The sequence below is a fragment of the Panthera onca genome, chromosome D2, assembly GCF_046562875.1.
Source record: "Panthera onca isolate mPanOnc1 chromosome D2, mPanOnc1 haplotype 2, whole genome shotgun sequence".
Lineage (NCBI taxonomy): Eukaryota > Metazoa > Chordata > Mammalia > Carnivora > Felidae > Panthera > Panthera onca.
The window spans coordinates 39,970,017-39,984,706 of record NC_138349.1 but is presented as its reverse complement, the minus strand read 5'-3'; the positions used below and the strand labels follow the sequence as shown (position 1 = coordinate 39,984,706).

Below are 14,690 nucleotides of genomic sequence, written 5' to 3'. Positions count from 1 at the left end.
CCTGTAATACCTGCTGAAGATTTCTAGTTGTGATCTTTGCAATTGCAAAGTTTTTATTTTATTTATTTATTTTTTTGATGTTTATTTATTTTTGAGAGAGAGAGAGAGAGAGAGAGAGAGCGCGCAAGCAGGGGAGGGGCAGAGAGAAGGAGACACAGAATCCGAAGCAGGCTCTGAACTGTCAGCACAGAGCCCGACATGGGGCTCAAACCCACGAACTGTGAGATCGTGACCTGAGCCGAAGTTGGATGCTTAACTGACTGAGCCACCCAGGCACCCCTGGAATTACAAAGCTTTAATCACACTTTCTTCTGGCAGCACTTAGTAAATTATATGACAGAATGCCACATGTTAGCTGTTCACTTCCCAGCCTCTCTGGCCAGAAAGCCTACATATCCTTGATCTTTTCTTGTATGGCAGGGTTTTCAGCCCCTTGGCCACTTTGGCACTCTCCTTTCTTCTCCCCTCAAATTTAAGCCTGTCTTTTCACGAAGTCTCTCTCCTAAATTATTTGTTCATTTATGTGCAGGTGAGTCTCCTGGGACTCTTATCAGAATGCAGATTCAGATGCAGTGGGTATGGGCTGGGGCCTGTGATTGTACATTTCTAACAGGCTCCCTGGTGGGCAGAGATTGCTGGTCTGTGGGTCACACTTGGTGTTTTTCCAGAAAAGAAGGATAAACTACTAGGTGCACACAGTTTCCAGCAACATGAGGACTCTGTCTTATAAGACTAGATGAACCAGGATTCAGTGAGAAGCATGTTTCCTGGACTTAGCTCCTTTTCCAGGGGTCCCTGTGAGAAGTAAGGATAGGAGAAGAAACCTGAGGGAAATAACCACCTGCTTATTACAGAAAGAGTGCAAACGGACGCATAACACACTGAGATCTAGGCCAACTAAAATGAAAGTGATTAAAGCTGGTGCCTATCTTGGTCTGGGAGGGCTCTCACTTAGTGGGTTATCATTGAGAACTGATTAAGAGTCACAAGTAAGTTGGCAGCTGCCGCTCCCCTGGGACGTTCACAAATCAATGTCCTCCTTTCAGTGATGCACAGCTCAATCAGTGCAGCAGTGCTCCTGGTAGCGAAAGGTCAGAAACTCCCCAGGTGCTCATCCCTAGGTTACATTACGGTTCTCTTGTTTAGTGGAATTCGGTAAAGTGTTAAAAAGAATGAAGTTTGTATATGTTAACATGGGAAGATTCCCTAGGCAGATTAAGTGAAAAACATAAATTCTAAGACCTATTATTAGAATCATGTTGTCATTTATAGCCTTACCTGTGAATCACTAAAGTGAGTATGCTAGCATATCCTCTGGGGGAATTAGATGTGTGTGTTCCCAGTGGTCGTCTTGTTTGGGTGGGCAGGTGGAGTTATGGGGGAGATTCCAGTAGTATTTGCTTTTATATGCCCCTGTAGATTGACTTTTAATTTTTATTTATTTATTATTATTTTTTAAAGATTTTATTTTTAGGTAATCTCTACACCCAACATGGGCCTTGACCTCATAACCATGAGATCAACAGCCACATGCTCTACTGACTGAGCTAGCCAGGCACCCCAGTAGTTTGATTTTTTATAAAGAGGAGTCAACCCTCACTTCACAGATTCCTAGGACGGTTGCTTCTTTTGTTGTTGTTTAATTATTATTATTATTTTTGAGAGGGAGCGGGAGTGTGAGAGAGAGGGCATGGAAGCAGGGGAGGGGCAGAAGGAAAGGCTGGGGTGGAGGGAATCCCAAGCAGGTTCTATGCCCAACGCAGAGCCCGACATGGGATTCCATCTCATGACTGAGATCATGTCCTGAACCAAAATCAAGAGTCGGATGCTTAACCAACTGAACCACCCAAGTGCCCCCACCCCCCAATTTTTTTTTTTTTTTTGGGTGATTGCTTCTTAAATAATCTTTCTTTCTTTAGGTCTCTATTTACCTTTTATGCTAGTCCAAGCTACTCTAAGCATAAGATGCTGGCTGCTTGGATGAGTGTATGAGCCAGGTGGTTAAATCGTTGGTCCTGTGTTTCATTTGGGCTCTTTTGTGTTCTTTGAAAAATCCAATGTAATCCACTTCAAATTGCTTCATAACTAATAAAAAAAAAATAATTTTCTATTTACTTCTTGGGAGGGAAGGATTTTTTTTTACTTTATTAAAATTTTTTTTTTAACATTTATTTATTTTTGAGAGACAGAGAGCACAAGCAGGGGAGGAGTAGAAGAGGGAGGGACACACAGAATCTAAAGCAGGCTCCAGGCTTTGAGCTGTCAGCACAGAGCCCGACGCGGGGCTCGAACTCATGGACCGCAAGATCATGACCTGAGCTGAAGTCAGCCGTTTACCCAACTGAGCCACCCAGACACCCCGGGGAGGACTTTTAATCTGTGAATTTAGTGGTGGGATTTTTGACCTTAGTATAATTTTGTGCCGTGGTATCTTTTCTAAAGACAAAGTCAAATCCACTGCCAGCATCTTTGATGACGAGGAAGGAGACCTGTTCAAAGAAAAAGCAGCTGCTTTGCCAGAAGCCACTGTGAATCAGACAGATGAAAAAAAAGCAAGGGCAGAAAAAAAGGTGAGTGGGAAAGAAGACTTAATGTAGTTAAGTCTTGTTAAGTGTTGTCCTGGGACATCTTGTTAATTCATCTGGAACCCAGAGGGAAGTGGTGTTTCCTTTCAAGTGTATGGTGTCTTAAGATCGTGCAACATCCAGCAAAGGTGAAAGAAGAATACAGTGAACACCCAAACGCCTACCACCTAGATTGAGCACTTGTTGGATTTGAGCACTTTGTTGGATGATCTATTGATGATCTTTTCCTGAATCACGTTAAGGGGTACCAAAGGATGTTTTTCCAATTCTCTCCTTTCTTCTACATTAGCTGACATTTTTCCAAACAGAACAGAAGAGCTTTCTCTCCCTCTTTCCTGCTTTTTTAGTTATCCCTATAGGATCATGGATGCTATTCAACCTATTATAAACTATTAGCATCATTTTGTTTGTTTTTTGGGTTTTTTTGTGTTTTGTTTTTTTGATACGGAAATGAACCTGTATTTGGCCAACCGGATGCATCCCCATCAGCTTTAAAGCTCTTTTGGCTGCTGTCCCTTTCCTTAGTATCTTCCATGGTTAGATCTGTCTTCCCTCCCCTCCCCTCCCGTTCCCTCCTTCCTTTTTTAAACTTGATTCATTTACTTATTTTTAAGTAATCTCTACTTCCATTGTGGGGCTCACGCTCACGACCCTAAGATCAAGAGTCGCATGGTCTTCTGACTGATCGAGCCAGGTGCCCTGATCCATCCTCTTTCTAAAGCACATCTTGTGTGTCCTCACTGTGAAACCCTCACCTTCCCACTGCTGACCACCTAGGTCCTAGCATTCAGAACCCAGCAGGCTCCTAGGGTGGCCTACCTTCCTATGTTGGCTCCAGTCATACATGTGGCATTTGCGCACTGTAGGTAGCCAGTCTGTTCTACCCCAGTCTGTTGATCCAACAGATGTGCCCTCTGTCTCAACTTGTTCTTCTCTTCTCATGTGGTTCCCTCTGTTTGCAGTGTCCGTGCCTGTACTATGTCCTGCATCCAGGCTTTGTCCTGAAAGATTTATCAGGGAGCTGTTTCTGTCTTCTTTCCTAACTTATACCAGTTTTTAAATTCTTTCTTGTGAAACTTCTTTTGCATTAATTCTTAGTACAAATTTGATACATGTTTTAGGTCCACAGCATCGTTATTCCCTTGGCACACGGCCTAGTGCTTTATCCTAGCAGAGACTCAGAGTGTTTTCTACGTGAACGTGTGAATAAGCCCTCCTTTCCAGTTCTCTTGTTAACTCTCAGGTTTTTGTTTTTGTTTTTTTTTCCCATCAAAGGTTACCCAACCTTCCAACAAAAGTCCCAAGCCCTTGTCAGAAACAAAGACTCAAAAAGGTTTATTTTCAGACGAAGAGGACTCTGAGGTAAGGAATTCTCTTTCTTAGTTCTGGGAATTAGTCCTTGGGTATGACATTAGAAATTATTTTTTTTTTCTTAACATTTATTGTTTTTGAGAGACAGAGCACAAGTAGGGGAGGGACAGAGAGAGAAAGGGAGACACAGAATCTGAAGCAGGCTCCAGGCTCTGAGCTGTCAGCACAGAGCCCAATGCGGGGCTCGAACTCACGCACCGTGAGATCATGACCTGAGCTGACATTGGACATTGAACCAACTGAGCCACCCAGGTGTCCTGAAACTATTTCTGAACGAGGATTTTGTCAGTAGATGTGTAAGACGTTTTATTAAGTATTGTAGTTCTTTCTTTGAAATTAATATCTGTTTTTTTAAATTTTTTTTTTTAGTTTTTTTTTTTTTAACGTTTATTTATTTTTGGGACAGAGAGAGACAAAGCATGAACAGGGGAGGGCCAGGGAGAGGGAGACACAGAATCTAAAACAGGCTCCAGGCTCTGAGCTGTCAGCACAGAGCCCGACGCGGGGCTCGAACTCACGGACCACGAGATCATGACCCGAGCCGAAGTCGGCTGCTTAACCGACTGAGCCACCCAGGCGCCCCTGAAATTAATATCTTGAAAACTCATGTTTAGAGTGATGCTTTTCACTCTTAGCGGTGTTGAATCCAGTACATCTCATGGGAGGAAAATACTCTGTTCAGGAGGCTCAAATTGAAGGCTCTTTGTTGATCCACAATGAGTGAGATGCTTTTACAGGAATCGACATACCTTTTCTTTTCAGTAGTCTCACTGAGTAGTGGGTGTAGTGCCATAGTGTTATGTATTCTGGCATAGCCTCTTATGACCAGGAACAGTGTGGGTGGGCAGTGCTTTCTGCCAGCCTCGGTCCTCACAGGCTCCCGCCTAGAAACCTCTTTCCAGTGGAACAGCATCAGCTCTCAGAAGTGTCACTGCTTTATCTGACTCTCACAGGCCTAGGTTCTTTGAGAACGAATTTTAGGCTAGGCCTTTAGGGGATCAGAGACCTGTCTTAGAATGTAACAAATCCTCTTCACAGAAAAATGTGTGGACACGGCAGAAATTTACATGTAATTTCAGGAAATTGTAAACTCTGGTGTAAGCTCTTACGATTACTTTGCACTAACAGCTAGGATGGACGAACAAATCTTTGGAAGTGGAGTGATTGCCAGTGATGTAAATAAAACCTGTGAGGCTTATATTTCATTGACGGCCAGTGTACAGAAGATAGGAATTAACCAGACTCCAGTTAAGCCAAACTCCTGACCCATCGGCACGGCATGTTGGGGCCTCACACTCTGGTCTCATCCACACTCCCAGCCTCCTGCTCATCAAGCACAACCACACTGACCCCTGCTCTCTGGGAGTGCTGTTCCCAGAAACTGGATGCCTTGCTTCCTTACTTTCTATAGTTCTTTTTTGAGGTCTCCCCCAATGGCCCTTTGCATGATTACAAACCTGCTAGCATGTGCCACGCTGCACTCCTTGCCCTCTCTTCCGTTCTGTGCTTCACGGTATGTGTTGCCGTGTGACACTTCTTGTGTGCTTGTGGGTTATCTCAGATAAGCTGAGAATAAGCTAGAATGAGCTGCATGAGAGCAGGAGAGGAGGAAACATCCTCCTCACACACCTAGACTAGTGCTTGGCACTTGAGAAGCCAACAAATAGTTGTCAATTACATGAAGAAACCAAATGTGAGCAATTTCCGTGACTTAAAAGGTGTTCCAGTTCCTTATTACTGTGAGATAAATCACTCCAAAACTTAGTAGCTGACAACCCCAGTAAGTTTTATGATCTCTTATGGTTCTAGAAGTGGAGTGGGTTCAGCTAGGTGCTTTTCACTTAGGGTCTCTCACATGCTTCCAGTCTGAAGGTGGCTGGGCTGAGAATCCTCTCATACGTCTGGTACCTGGGTGAGAAAGACTCAGACAGCTGGGGCTCTCGGGGCACCCCTCTCTATCTCCATGTGGTCTCCTAGCATGGCAGCTTCAGGGAAGGTGGGTTCTCAGGGTGGCGCAGGGCTTCAAGGTGAGATTCCCCAGAGAGCTGTGCAGAGGCTGTGTTGCTTTTTGTAACCTAGCCTTGGATGGCAGCATTATTGAGGCAGTCACAAAGGCCCGCCAGGGTTTAAGAGCAGGAATGCAGACTCCACTTGTTGATGGCAGGAGTATAAAAGAATTTGCAGACAGGTTTCATAACGACCACCAAAGCCTTTGTCCCATGTACACAGTCATAGATTGTCTTTATTGGGTACTGTCAGAGTGCCTAGGCAAGAAAAAGTGAAGCAGTGCAGTGAGATCTTTCCTGAAATGCAATCTTGCTAGTGTGTAAAATGCAGGAGAGGCGTGGGAGCCTGTAGCTTCCCCTATGTGGTCTCTTTACCTCAGCCAACCCGTGGAACTCCATGGGGTCCAGGTGAGTCCATTGGGCCGAGAAGAGTTCTTCTCAGTTAATGAAATCTGTAGGTCTATGTTTGAGAGTAGATGTGGATTCCATAATAAAAAGAAATTATCCATAGAGGTCTTAGAAACTATGTTCTTGTGCTATTTAATTGTCTGGCTCTTGTGTATTCACGTTCCTGTCCTAAGGGAATAGGTGTCCCATTTTATGTTTCTAATTCATGCAGCTCAGTTTGTATCATAGGCTGACACCACCACATTTTGGAAGTTTTTTAGAGTCTACAATATCTTTTGCAAAATCTCTTAGCTATAGTTCAAGTAGAATACCAAATATTTTAAAATAAAATATGAATTCGTATTTATTTGAAAGAAGCAGTGTAATACTCTTCTAAGAGGAGAAGAGGGTGTTAGTAAATAAAACAAAGTCCTAAATCCAGTAATTTGGGAATCTAGCTCTATTTCCAGTATTGAATCTGTTTCATCATTCTGATTCTTAGGACAAAAAAAGGAAGTCTTTGCTACTTTTTTAGCACAATAAGAGATTGATTGGAAAATGTCCACGTGGGAGTATAGAAACCTCCAGTGAGGCCACCTGGAGTTCTATGGTGGCATCTTCTTTCTCACATGTGGGTTCTGTGCTGCACTCTGCTAGGAGAAACTGACACGTGTTCTCAGCCACTTTCTCTGTCACGAAGAGACCTAGACTCACGCAGCCATTATATTATAGTCTTCAATGTTTTATGTTTAATTGATACTTCAAAGAATGTGGTCTGTCTTGTTAACCAGGAACTTTAATCTTGATCCAACAGGATTTGTTTTCTTCACAAAATGTGAGTAAGTCAAAAGAGGCATCTCTCCTGCCTAGCAAACTCCCCACGTCGGTCTCGCTTTTTGATGATGAAGATGAAGAGGTAAACATTGTTACTGTAGTGCAAGATAAATAAGTTTTTGAGGAGTAGAAAACCATTGCTGATGTCGATTTCTAGTCAGAGGCTCATACAGTAGAACAATGTGATAGGGAGGCAAATTATCTGAGGCTCACATAACAAAAATATTTAGTTTTTGTCTCAGTGATTCCTTCCTTGAGTCCTGTTAGTTGTACAATGGGCAGGACGTTAGATTCTTGGCCCAGCTCTTATGGAAGGCTTTGTAGATTTCATTTTAAAAATCTACCTGTAAGAAATATAGAGGATGGATCTTTGTTATACGCAGCGATCCACAACGTCTTGGACAAAGCAGGAATAGGAGAAAATGCATGTCCTCACCTTGTTTTTCTTTCCTACCCTGCATGAGAGAGCAAAGTGGGGGAAAGAAATAAGAGGGAAGACAAACCAAATCTTCCCTCTTATGCAGTACTGTGCCGTGGCCAAGCTCATGGGCTTTGGCACCAGACCCCTGCTTTCACTTGCAAGTCAGGGACCTTGGGCAAGTAACTTCAACCTCCTGAACCTTATATAGCTTAATAGAGTATAAGGTCATTGTAGCAGCCGACACAACTAATGTACAGCTCTTGACACTGTACCTGGCACATCAGAAATATTAGCTCTTGTTGTTAGTATCCCCATTGGATGCCAGTTCATTTTTGGCACGGCTGTTCCTTATTTTCCCATACTCTACCCTGCTTAAAGTCTCCTTTCATTGAATTTTTACATATCAGGATTATTCACCTGCTGTAGTATATTGTTGAGAGTGTTCTTCTAACTTGGGTTCAGGCCCTCTGATGATTTTGTTTCTATTACCTTAGTGAAAATACCTTAATAGATACTTTGGGAATGCCTGACTATACAAAACTTGGCAAATGCCATTCAACCTATGAGAATCAGCTCTTCAGTAGGCCAGTGATTATATCTGGTAAATTATTTCTTAAATTTGTGTTGTCTTTTTAAAATTAACTAGAAACACAAGTCATGCCTTCCCTCTGTCCCAGGTGTGTGACTTCAGTAGGTATGGAAGAGTGGAAAGAGCTCCCTATTTCTCTTTATTGTTAATAATCCATTGCTCTGGTTTCTAATTCAGAAAAAGGTCCAAGTTGTTGGCTGCCACACAGGTTGTACTGGTCTCCCTAATGAACATACAGGGCCCACCCACAGCGGGCCTGAGTGGGGCCGGATTTCCTCCTCGTTCTGTGTTCTTATCCTCAAGTTACCCTCCTCCTGCTCCTTCCCAAGTGTTTTGCCTTTGAGTTCCATGTGGTCTGTTTCCCTTCTGTGAATGGAGAATACAGTGAGAGAAGATAGTAGACTGTTATTTTAGGGATATACATAAGAGAGAAGTGGGATTTACTGGCATTTTGTGATTTTTTTGTCTCTCCAAGGTGTTATACATATTCTGTACCTGACTAGAGATTTATTCTCTAACAATTTGACATGGAAGATCGAAGTGTTTTGTTTTATGTGTATGAAGTTGTCATACTCTTCTGTCATTTGTTTTTCTAGGATAATCTTTTTGGGGCAACAGCTGCTAAGAAGCAGACATCATCTCTTCTAACTCAGAGCCAAGAGAAAGCAAAGCCTTCTGAGCCCTCCAGAAAGAAAGCATCTGCCTTATTGTTCAGCAGTGATGAGGAGGTGGGTTGCAAGTTTCTCCTGGAGAAGAGCAGGAGGTTGTTTGATGGGATTTAAGAGTTATAGCTATCCTGGGATGCCTGAGTGGTTAAGCGTTAAGCGTCTGACTTCAGCTCAGGTCATGATCTCATGGTTTGTGTGTTCGAGCCCTGCATTGGCATCTGTGCTGACAGCTCAGAGCCTGGAGCCTGCTTCAGAATCTGTGCCTCCTTCCCTCTCAGCCCCTCCCCCACTCGTGTGCGCGCTCTCTCTCTCTCTCTCTCTCTGTCTCTCATAAATAAATAAAAATTGAAAAAAAAAAGTTACAGCTGCTAAATATTTTCTTTTTCTACCTGTTTTATATCCAGTGAAGTTCAGTTACCAAAGACTATGTTCACAAAACTGTCTCTTCTTTTTCTGGAAGAAAGGTATTTAGTTTAAAGGTTAATGTTTTCATGACAGTTGAGAATAAAGTAAGTATGCCCCTCAAATTATAACATGTGCTAATTCACTTGAGTTAGGCCTTATTTTATTTTATTTAAAAAAAATTTTTATTTATTTTTGAGAGAGAAAGTGCACGCACATGCAAGAGAATGGCAGAGAGAGAGAGGGAGAGAGAGAATCCCAAGCAGGCTCCATGCTGTCAGCACAGAGCCCAACATAGGGCTCAATCTCATGAACCGTAAGATCATGACCTGAGCCAAGATCAAGAGTTGTATGCTTAACTGACTGAGCCACCCAGGCACCCCTAGGCCTTATTTTATATTGTTAAATGATCCTTATGTTTCATTAATCAAGAATTATAGCTAGACATGTAATATTTATGCAAGCTTAACTTCTTTTTTATGAGTCTTTTTTTTATTTTTTATTTTTTTTTTAGTGTTTATTTTTGCGAGAGAGATAACAGAGCACAAGAGGGGGAGGGGCAGAGAAAGAGAGAGACACAGAATCCGAAGCAGGCTGCAGGCTCTGAGCTGTCAGCACTGAACCCGAAATGGGGTTCACATCCACAAACCGCGACATCATGACTTGAGGCGAGGTCAGATGCTTAACCGACTGAGCTACTTAGGCACCCACCCCTTTTATATGAGTCTTAATATTTTCATTTGCTATCTAGATACAAGTTAGCAAAGTCACTAGTGAATATGGTTTAGCTGCTAATTTAGTTGTACAGAAAAAGACTTTAAAAACCCTGAGCATTTGGGGCATCTGGATGGCTTATTTGATTGAGTATCTGACTTTGGCTCAGGTCATGATTTCACGGTTTGTGAGTTCAAGCCCTGCATTGAGCTTGCTGCTATCAGTGCAGAGCCTGCTTTGGATCCTCTGTCCCCCCTCTCCCCTTTCTGCCCCTTCCCCCCCATGCTTTCTCAAAAATAAATAAAACATTTTTAAAAATTAAAAAAAACAAAACCCTGAGCATTACAAATCTCCCTGGGGTGCTTGGGTTTCTCAGTTGGTTGAGCGTCCGACTTCACTCAGGTCATGATCTCATGGTTCATAAATTTGAGCCCCACGTCGGGCTCTCTCTGGTCAGCACAGAGTCTGCTTCAGATCCTCTGTCCCCATTTCTCTCTGTGCCTTCCCTGCTTGTATGTATGTTTTCTCTTTCTGTCTCTCTCAAAAATAAACTAAAACATACTAAAAATCTTCTAGCATTATAATAATTGCTCTTTATTTTAACATTGTAAGAAAATTATGAGGGTATGATGTGGATGGAGAAACTGTAGCTATATCAATGTTTTCTATTGGAAGTAATTTAAAATGACACAACATAATTTGCTTTTTCTCTTCCAACAGAATTTATCATGGATTTTCAATTTTTTTTTTCCTAGCATTGTTAGTCGTTGCTCTCCTTATAGTAATGGGCAACCATAAGTGGAAATTTTCCTATCACAGTATTATAATGATTTAGGGAAAATGAAAACAAAATTGACTTTTGAACAATGTGGGAATTTTGAACAATGTGGGAATTTAGGGGTACTGACTTCCTGCGCAGTTGAAAATTGACATATAACTTTGGACTCTCCAGAAACTTAACTACTAATAAATAGTCTACTGTTGACCAAAATCCTTACCAATAAGGTAGACAGTTGGTTAACACATATTTTACATGTTTTATGTATCATACATTCTATACCTAAAATAAAGTAAGCTAGAGGAAATAAAATGTTAAAATCCTAAGGAAGGGAAATACATTAATGATACTGTACATATATTTATTGAAAAGAATCCATGTGCATTTCAAACCCGTGTTGTTCAAGGGTCAACCATATTAGCTAAAGCTGGGAGCAACAGTACTTGGCTGAGTAAAGATACCCAGTGTTCTAGAACAGTGATTCTCAGCCTTGGCTACCCATTGGAATCAGCTGGAGAACTTTAAAGAGTACTCTTACTGAATTCCAGGGCTGGAGATTCTGAATTAAGTAGTTTGGCAGATGGTCTGTCCTTGGAATTTTCTAAAGTTCTCCTGGGAATTCCAGTGTATAGTCACTCTTGAGCCTTACTGCCCTAGAGGAGCACTTCGCAGACCATAACATGTGAAGAAATCACCTGGGCATCCTGTTAACAAATACAGGTTCTGATTCAGAAAGTCTGGGATCAAACCAGAATTCTGTATGACACATGCTGCTGGTTGTGGACCCCACTTTGATTGGAGAAGCTCTAGACTGTATAGAGACCAAAGGACCACTTATGTAAGTGTTCAGGAGTTCCCAGAGGTGAGAGCATAGCCAAGTGGGGTTCCCCTAAATGCTTTCTAAAGGTCAATTTCAGACTTTTGTTGATGGAAGGGGTCACCAGCATCTTTCATTGTGTCTTGTTTATATGTGCATTGTGTGAGCATTCTATACATTTTTGTACAGCCTGCTTCAAGATTTTTGAATCGAAATGTATAATTTTCCTCCAAAGTTGAGTGCTCTTGATTTTTTTTTTTTGACATTTGTCTTCTCAATTTCTTTGTAAATAATTTTGAATCTCCTAAGGGTAGACAACCTCCCTTTTCCTAACCCAGAATAGGACCATAGAGGGGAGAAACATAGTGTAGTGATGGAGGAGGAAGGCAGAAAGTTTGCGAGGTCAAAGAACCCAGCTGTCTAGATTTGAGTTCAGAGGAAAGTCCCAGTCATGAGTTCTCTTCAAGAGTGATGTACTTGATTAAGTATTTAGTGTAAATACAATTTAATGGAACTTAAATTTTATTTTATTTCCAGGTTCCTTCATCTGAATGGTCACTGGGTTTTAATACATATTTTATATTTTAAGGATCAGTGGAATGTTACTGATTCACAGATGAACTCAGCGTCTGACAACAGATCTAAAGGAGAACTAAGGGGCTCTGGGACCAATCAGGAGCAGGAGGCTAAGGCTGTGAAAAAGACCAGCCTCTTTGAGGAGGATGATGAAGATGATCTGTTTGCTGTTGCTAAGGACAGGTGAGGTAGTCATTGTAAGAAATCATTTAGCAAGTGTCTGTCGTAATAAGTAAAGGTATTTGATACATAAGATGTCAGTTACTTGGGGGTGACATGATGATCATTCATTACCTAGTAGTTATACAAAGGAGAATGTGTTTGATTTTCACTTGTAAGGTATTTTCCCCCAATACTGGGAAATGTTTTTGTTAGCAGATTTGCCTAATTTCTTCTAATTATTTTTTTTAACCCCTGAATATTATTTTTCTTAGTTTGTTAGGGATTTAAGTGCAGCTTGTTATCTTTTGTTTTTGTTTTTCCTCTGAGATGCCCTGTAGAGTGTAAAGTTTGGTCTGGGTTACTTAAGTTTCTCATTTGAATGGAAATCTGCTCAGCATTGAAAAACACCCTGTTAGGAGGATGATTCTTTGCAGAGCAGTGCTTTGTCACACCAGTGGCTGGTAATTCTTAGCTGATCTAGGTGGTGTCCACATGAATACTTGAACTAAAGCCAGCAGGATATTTCATAGACTGAGCATGGGCTGTATTGGTGTTGTAACATGTTGCTTTACAGACAATAGCAAGTGTAGGAGGGGATGTGGAATGTGGGGAAATAGGTTCTATTTACAGAAATGGGTTAGAAAAAAGCTTAGGGCGGAAAACCGCAACCAATGGGATCCGTGTCTCAATGGGATCACGAGTAACTTGTTATCTTGCCTGTAGGAAATTACTTTCCGTCTGACTCCAATATACTGTTGTACCTTGATCACAAACTCCACTTGTCCCCCAGACCCTTTGCTTCTTATACACACAAGTTAATGATTACTTCCGATTGTTTTCTCCACGTCTCTGTGTGTAAGATCTTTTTTTCTTCACGTTCACCACGTGGGTAATATCTTGTGAACTCAATAAATACAGAGACAAAACCCCTGTCAGGGCTCGTGTCTCCTCCCGGACATCAGCCTCTCTCATATTCAATTCTGTGTCCGCTCTCTTGCTGGACCAGAGAGAACTCCAGACTCATAGTCTGCGACGGTGGAAGAATTGGAGCCCTCACACAATGCTGGTGGGAATGTAAAATGGTGCCACTTTGGGGAACAGTCCAGCAGTTCCTTAAAAAGTTAAATATGGAGTTACTCTAGGACTTAATTTCATTCTTGGGTAGATGCTCAAGAGAAATGAAAACATGTCTACACAAACACTTACATATGATTGTTCATTGTAGCATTATTCGTAGAAGCCAGAAAGTGGAAATAAGCCAAACATCCCATCAACTGACGAGAGGATGCAGAAAATACGTTCTATCCATACAATGAACTCTGACTCAGCAATAAGAAGGAATAAAGTATTGATACGTGCTACAACATAGTTGAACCTTACATATCGTGTTAATTGAAAGCAGCCAGTCACAGAGGACCACATGCACGGTTCCCTTTGTATATAATGTCCAGAACAGATAAATCTATGGAGACAGAAAGTAAATTAGTGTTTGCCTGGGGCGAGGAGAATTGAGTCTGTTAACAGGCATGAGGCGTCATTTTGTTTTTTTTGTTTTTTTTTTTTTTTTTAAATTTTTTTTTTCAACGTTTTTTATTTATTTTTGGGACAGAGAGAGACAGAGCATGAACGGGGGAGGGGCAGAGAGAGAGGGAGACACAGAATCGGAAACAGGCTCCAGGCTCCGAGCCATCAGCCCAGAGCCTGACGCGGGGCTCGAACTCACGGACCGCGAGATCGTGACCTGGCTGAAGTCGGACGCTTAACCGACTGCGCCACCCAGGCGCCCCGAGGCGTCATTTTGGATTGATGGAAATACTGTGAACCTAGATTGTGGTGATGGTTGCACAACTCTAACTATACTAAAAACCAGTGAAGTGCATATTATAAAGGGGTAGATTTTATGGTTTGTAAATTATATCTCAAAACCATTCTGAAAACAGAAAGAAGCTCTGTGACTTTAACAGAGTTGTGAAATACTGCCTGGTTAGCTGGGCACTTAGGTGTCCTGGCTTGCCTGGACAGCCCTGGTTTGTGCCTGCCATTCCAGCATGACGACTAATAATAATTTCCCTTTCACTCTCAGAAATGTCCTGGTTTAGGCAATAGGCTCTGTGGTTATCTGAATGTTTTCTCATGTCTGTACCTTTCAAATAAATCAAAATACTTAACCTGTTATTTATAATGAGAAACACCCTAGTTCGCTGAGCAGCATATTTTTCTTCTGAGGACAGATCTCCATGGGAGGGCCAAACTTAACCAGCAGTTGCTGAGTATGTGGAGTGAGAGCCAACGTTAAGGACTGGCTGTTGTTTCCTATTAGAGCTCTGGCCAGAGAGCTAACTAGTTTTCTGTAGCTTACCTTCAGAATCTGTCATCAGAT

The 14,690-nt window shown here is 41.8% G+C and overlaps 1 protein-coding gene across 6 annotated transcripts in view; it reads left to right on the top strand.

Annotated features, from left to right (window-relative positions):
- Positions 1 to 14,690, top strand: part of WASHC2A (WASH complex subunit 2A) — a 62,176-nt gene that overhangs the window by 24,970 nt on the left and 22,516 nt on the right. For all 6 annotated transcript variants that reach the window (XM_078434525.2, XM_078434524.2, XM_078434528.2 and 3 more), the window contains exons 16-20: positions 2,443 to 2,570; positions 3,861 to 3,947; positions 7,164 to 7,265; positions 8,790 to 8,921; positions 12,162 to 12,331. In XM_078434525.2, the coding sequence (XP_078290651.2) occupies positions 2,443 to 2,570; positions 3,861 to 3,947; positions 7,164 to 7,265; positions 8,790 to 8,921; positions 12,162 to 12,331 (619 nt within the window). The remainder of the gene's footprint in view (positions 1 to 2,442; positions 2,571 to 3,860; positions 3,948 to 7,163; positions 7,266 to 8,789; positions 8,922 to 12,161; positions 12,332 to 14,690) is intronic.